We start from the raw sequence: 6,962 nt of genomic DNA, 5'->3' as shown, positions 1-6,962 counted from the left end.
ATTAAAGGAAATGATATCGCTGATCAGGCTGCGAGAGATGCCCTCAAATTCCCAGCCATCAATGCCAGGGCCGCCCCATCCTTGTCACTCTTCAACACAACTGTCAAAAAAGCTGCTCTCATACGCTGCCGCCATGACCTTCAGCAGCACGTAGCTAAAGGATCCCCCAGCGCCAACTGGTACTGCATCACAAGTGCCTTCCCACATCCGCCATGCAACCTACCAAGACATATCATGACAAGACTACACAGACTCCACCTTGGATATCACTGCTTTGATGAACTCAAAGACACACTTCCTCAGTCATACACACACTGTAATACGCCCTCAAACACGCCACTTATACACTACATAGAAGAATGCCAAAGAACAGCACACTATCTTGAAAGAGTTTCTGCCGCGCCACACGTCATCAGAAACACAAGCATTAATCGACTCATCGACCTCGTTAGGGCACTACAACTTCCACGTTAACATTTCCTCTCCACAACACATTTGTAAAAAAATCTTTTCTTACTGATGCAACGGGGTATATCTCGCACTCTGCTATATGCAGGTATGCCAGACTTCCACATGAACAAAGGACGGAAGAATTCCACTTTTAAATGAGAAGAGACACTCTTAGACACAAAGGGTGTATCTGACACCGACTACACGTGGGTAAGCCAGACTCTCCAAGTGTCAAATAGATGCCTCTTCCAAATCTTTGAAATCACTTGTGGGCCGCCACTAAGGCAGTTAAGGCCGACGCCACTCGTTTGTGGCATACCTTTCATACACACACACGTCGGGTGCAACACAACACAACTCTTCGCAAGTTGAACGACGCCGTTACTACCATGGCTCCCAAAGTATCAGGAAAGGCTGCCAAAAAGGCTGGCAAGGCTCAGAAGGCCATAGCCAAAGGGGACAAGAAGAAGAAGCGGAGGAGGAAGGAAAGCTACTCCATCTACATCTACAAGGTGTTCAAGCAGGTCCACCCCGACACTGGCGTGTACTACAAGGTTATGTCAATCATGAACTCTTTCGTGAACGACATTTTCGAGCGCATCGCTGCCGAGGCATCCCGCCTGGCACACTACAACAAGCGATCCACCATCACCAGCCGGGAAATCCAGACTGCCGTCCGTCTCCTTCTGCCCGGCGAACTGGCAAAGCACGCCGTCTCTGAGGGCACCAAGGCTGTCAGTAAGTACACCTCCTCCAAGTAAACTAACTGTCAGTCAACTAGAAGGGGGGAAAGAAGAAAAAAGTGATGTGTTCTTCATTTATCGTCCTTTTAAGTTGAGTTCTTCCTTTTCCTTCTGTAGTCAGTGTTTTATCCTTGCGGCCATCGAAGTAGATGCTGATTGGTGGTTCAGTCACTTTGTCTTGAGTCTGCATTTTACTTCTTGCTGCTGTACGTGCTCTTCTAATTTTGTTTCTGTCAATTACTCCTGTTTCTGCTATCATGCCAAGATCATCAAGAACAGCACTTGCTACTGAAGCCGCAGCTCTGTCAGATAAGACACCACGATCAAATGCAATAGCGAGTGATTCCAGACTGCTTTTCTTGCTTATTCCTTCTCGTTTCTGTTTTGCTCTAGCAGGAGGTTGTGGAGTAAAGTCCTCTTCACTGTCTTCACTTGTAGAACTTGTACTGTAATCCAATTCATTTTCACAGTAATCATTTTTAATACTTGGGCCAGGTACAGGTACGGTTTGTTTTCTACTCAACCGTTTAACATTCTTCTTAGTTGTGGTAGCATCCAAAGATCCAATAGCCATTTTTCTCTTAGTTCTTTGATCCAATAGAAACTCTTGCTCCATTGGATGCACTCTCCTTTCCTTGCTGCACTTACAATTCTTGAATTCCTTGCACTTGCATGCAGCAATATCAAAGAGTCTGGCCTGAGCATCAGTTTGAAAAGCGTGTACTTTCTTTTGGTAACTCTTGACTTTCTTCCGTTCCTTTTCTGGCTTTTGTAATGTTTTGTATTTAGTGTGATAGGTTTTCAACATTTGCGTAATACGCTCATCAGACACATATGGAATAGAGGCTCTCTGCCATACAGATTTCAGTTTTGAAATAACACAGGCACTTATCTCAGAAGATTTTGCCGTTCATATTGGTAGCATCTCATAACGTCACAATATGTTGGAAGACAGTTCACATTTAAATCCTGTGGTGTCCCAAATATGGGACATATACTTGCAAGTCTGGTTTCGTGAGAGGCCATCCTTTCTTGAGTATCCCCCCAGTCTAGAAGTAGGGAGCAAGCTTCTGTGGTGCAACCTCAACGACTGATGAATGAAGACTAGCTGAAAGGGAGACCAGAGCATAAAGTGCAGTTGCCTAATGGGAGATTTAGGGCTACACAAGTAGGCTACATCACTGCAATATTGCATAGGCTACAGTCATTTTTGATACTTTTGCAAATAAAGTTTTTTTTAATAGCATTTATTTTATGAATAGGATTTTTTATAAAGTAATGGGTATTTTAGGGAAGCAGAAGAAATTAATTGTGTCTTTAGGCAGTAATTTAGACAATATGTGTAACTATTGCTACATGATTATATACCTGGCTCACACTAAAATAAATCCCGAAAATGCCATATTTTTCGCTCTTATAACGATTTTTCAACTCATTGGGGAGGCAGAAGATAATATCTAGGAGAAACCATTTTTTTTCTCAGTATTAAGGCAACTATTTAGAATATATTAAACACTATTGCAATGTGATATATGCCTGTCTTATACTAATTAAAAAATCATTAAAATACCCTATTTTTTTACTTATTTTACGATATTTTAACTCATTGGGGAGGCAGAAGATATTGTTTTAGAAATGTGAAATTCCACAGTAATTATTTTCTCATGGATACACAACTTTTAATCACTATTGGAATTTGAATTGTAAAAAAAGTGTAAAACGATCCACCTAATATATATATATATATATATATATATATATATATATATATATATATATATATATATATATATATATATATATATATATATATATATATATATATATATATATATATATATATATATATATTTATATATAATTATTATTTATTTACTTATTTTTTATTTATATATTTATTTATTTTTTATTTATTTTTTTGTTGTGTGTGTGTGTGTGTGTGTGTGTGTGTGTGTGTGTGTGTGTGTGTGTGTGTGTGTGTGTGTGTGTGTGTGTGTGTGTGTGTGTGTGTGTGTGTGTGTGTGTAATAATAATAATAATAATAAACGGTTTATTAGTTAGGCAATGTAAAAAAATACACTGAAAATGTACAGGGGGGGGGGACATTACCACAATGAACTAAAAATGCTTAACCTAACTATGGCTAAACTTAACCTAGAAATTCACTTATTTATTTAAAGCTCGCACAATAGTGGGCACCGCGCTGAGCCGGTACCGATCCGTGCGCCGTGCTCTCAAAGGCGCCACGCGATTATGGTGTCGGGTGGCGCGAGCAGGGGGAGGCACGTCGGGTGGTAGCAGGTGGCGGAGACGTGGATGACGCAGCAGTCCTTCCCCAAATTTTTCCAAGGCTTCCTGGTGTCTTGTGGCCAGCCTCGGCAGACTCAGGCAGGTCAGGGCGTCCTCGTAGGACTTGTAGGCAGGCCCAAGGATGACCCTGAACGCCCTCCTCTGAACCCTCTCCAGCTGTTGTCGTTGTGTGAGGTTCAGGGAGGAGGACCACGCTGGGGCGGCGTACATGAGCTTAGGTTGTATAAAGATGAGGTACACTCCCCTCAGCTCATCTGCCGGTGCTCCCAGGGACCTGAGTCGGCGCAGTAAATAGATTTTATATGAGGCTGACCTGATAATGTTGGAAACATGCTGCTTCCATGTTAACTGATCATCCACCAAGACACCTAGAAGCTTGGTGCTGCGGACCACCTGGAGGGAGTGAGGGCCCACAAAAAGCTGGGGAGGGGGAACTGCTGCTGTGGAGGTACAAATGTGCATCACCACGGTCTTGGTGTGGTTGATGGTCATTTGTTGTCCTCCGTCCACGTCTGTAGTTGGTTTAGAGTGGACTGCAGTGCTGAGAAGTCTGGGTTGGTGTTGTTGACGGGTACGCCCACGGTGCAGTCGTCCACATACTTCCAGCGGTGGGGGTGTGGACGAGAGCATCGTTGATAAGGATGAGGAAACACAGGGGACCCATCTTGGTCCCTTGAGGGACCCCGCATGTGAGCTGTTGGAAAGAGGAGACAGAACCCTGATAACGAACGTCCTGACGCCTTCCCGTGAGGAAGTCTGCCAACCACGCTATCAGGTAGGAGAGAGACCCAGAGTGATGGCTTTATTTATCACAACAGTGTGATCAACAAGATCAAAGGCCTTTCTGAAGTCAACAAAAGTAATAGCTAGAGAAGTGTTGCGTTTGTCCAGGTGGCTGTGGACGAATTCCAGGAAGCTGACAAGGTAGTGAGATGTGGAGGTGGATTTAATATTGCCAAATTGTTGTGTGTCAATAGAGTTACAAATTTTGTTATAGGCCCAGTCGAAAACAAAATCTTCACAGATAAGGCTGGGTATAGGGGTGATGGCGACTGGTCTTAGATCATTCAGTGACTGTGGATTAGAAATCTTGGGGAGGGGGGTGACGTAAGATGTCTTCCAGTCATTGGGGCAGGAATGTTGAGCAAGGGAGGCATTGATGATAGAGCAAAGGGGTGTGGCAAGTTCTGGGGCAAATTCTCTGTAAATTTTGATGGTGAGGTCAGTGGGAGTGGTGGATCTGTTTAGTTTAAATTCAAGAAGCTTCCTGTGTGTGTGTGTGTGTGTGTGTGTGTGTGTGTGTGTGTGTGTGTGTGTGTGTGTGTGTGTGTTTACTGTGTGACTGTAAATTTGTGAGGGGATCTCATTCCCTAGGTTTCGGGATGGACTTCTAAACCAGTTATGTTCGTACTCATTGTTTGTTATTAGTCGTATGTATGTGTCATCTTGAAGAGTGTTGATCATTTTTTCTTTTATTTTTTCCCTTTGTTGTACAGTGTTACATTGATTGCATTTAAGTCGGATACATAATGCATTTCCTCTGTGTTTTTTGTGTATGGGTATTTTTCGTCGAATGCAAACCTCAGTGCTTTGTTTTGGATTACCTGTATTGAGTGCATGACTGTCTTTGATGTTGCGCACAAAGGTTATGATGGATATGTAATTATTGGAAGTATACAAGCTTTAATTAGGTGAGTCTATATTTTAGTGCTTAAACCATAAAATTTGTTTTATTGAGTTTAGTGATGTCATGGCTGAGTTTTTTTTTTTTGATATGTGAGTGATGTGATTAGTGAATCCTTATGTGTTTATGTGCATGCCAATTTTTTTCCTTCCTTAGAGTAAAGAATGATTGTTTCATGTATCCTTATTGGGTGTGTTTTCTTAATAGATATCGGGATGATAGTAAATTTATTAGTGTTTGTTTTTATTCTCCACTTTCTTTCGTAGTTATTTATTTTTATAATTCTCTCTCTACTTTCTTTGCTAACATTCTCCTAGATTTTCCAGGTTGTGAAATTATTTGTGTTATGTCGTCTGCGTAAGCTACGTTAATACTGCCCCAGGATGGTGACGGGAGATCGTGAGTATACAGTGTGTATAAGGTAGGTGAGATCGAGCTTCCTTGTGGTACTCCGCTTGCTATGTTGAAACTATTTACAGTGTAGTTGTGCAGGGAGATACGGGCATTTCTATCGTCCAAAAAGTTGCATATAATTTTAGAGAGTATTACTGGCATTCCTGTGTTATTAATTTTGTACTTAAGACCGTTTTGCCAGACTTTATCAAAAGCCTTTGATACGTCTCTTAGGACAATGCAGCATTGTTCTTTTTCCTAGGAAGTGTGCTTTTGCCTTCGATGTTATTGCGAGCGCTGTGTCGGTGCCTCTGCCGGATCTAAACCCGTGTTGTGTGGGTGATAATATGTTATTATATTCTAGATGTGTTTTGAGTCTTTTATTTATTTTTTCCAGAATTTTTCCTGGTACCTCCAGTAGCGATATCGGTCTATAGTTCAATGGCTCGGTTGTAGATTTGTTATGTTTTGGAATTAGTTTGATTATTGCTCCTTTAAATTGTTGTGGAAAGTATCCAGCGGTGTATGTGTGGTTAAAAATCTGCGTGAGAATTTTTATGGCGCTCATTGGTAGGTTGGCAATAATTGTTTTATTAATGTTAATGTGGCCAGGTGTGTTGTATTTGAGTGATTTTATAGTGTTGATGACTTCTTGCTATGTTATTCTTGATGTGATGTAGCTATCGTTGTTTAGTCTGTTAAGATCAGATGTTGTGTATGAGTTGATTCTGTTGTGGTTGTCTGTTAAATATCTGTTAACCTCTGTTTCGTTCACTGGATCAAATAGTGCATTTTTTTTCTGGGTTAATTGAGAAAATATTTTTCCATATGTTTCGAAATATTACTTATTTATCTTCATTATCGTATATTTTCTTGCTGTAGTGTATTATTTAGGGTGAAATGATTTGCTTGTTGCATTTTGATTTTTGTAGTGTGTTCCATAATTTTTTTGGGTTTTTATAGGCATGTGCTAGGTTCGTGATAGTGTTTTCCCAGTTTTTAGTGTGTTATAATTTGCATTCCTCTATTAGATGTCTCCTTAGTGTGTTATATATAACGAACTTTGTGTAGTGCCAGCCTAGAGTTTCTGCTTCCTATAAGTATTGTTTGAGATTCCACTGAATTTGTTTTATTGCAGTGTTAGTTATTGGTTTGCATATTGTTGAGAATGTTCTTGTAGGTATGTGTAATTTAATAGCTTTGGATACTGTATCATACCAATTCTTAATATTTGTGTCTATTTCTTCATTTTTTAGGTGTGTGGTGTTTATATCCTGTATGTTATTATCGACATGTGTCTTGAACTTTTCCCAGTTGGCGGACTTATAGTGAGGTTTAGCTGGAGATGGAATCGTGATTGGTTGTGTGGTGAGGGTGATAAT

General features: G+C 40.6%; 1 protein-coding gene across 1 annotated transcript; it reads left to right on the top strand.

Moving 5' to 3' along the window:
- Positions 1-792: 792 nt before the first annotated feature.
- Positions 793-1,211, top strand: LOC123503747 (histone H2B-like). Its single transcript, XM_045253742.1, has one exon. The coding sequence runs from the start codon at positions 840-842 to the stop codon at positions 1,209-1,211; it is 372 nt and encodes a 123-aa protein (XP_045109677.1). The 5' UTR covers positions 793-839.
- Positions 1,212-6,962: the final 5,751 nt, after the last annotated feature.

The sequence above is a fragment of the Portunus trituberculatus genome, chromosome 14 (assembly GCF_017591435.1).
Source record: "Portunus trituberculatus isolate SZX2019 chromosome 14, ASM1759143v1, whole genome shotgun sequence".
In the NCBI taxonomy this organism is placed as follows: Eukaryota; Metazoa; Arthropoda; class Malacostraca; order Decapoda; family Portunidae; genus Portunus; species Portunus trituberculatus.
The sequence above is the reverse complement of the archived record's forward strand: the minus strand, read 5'-3'. Positions and strand labels throughout refer to the sequence as shown.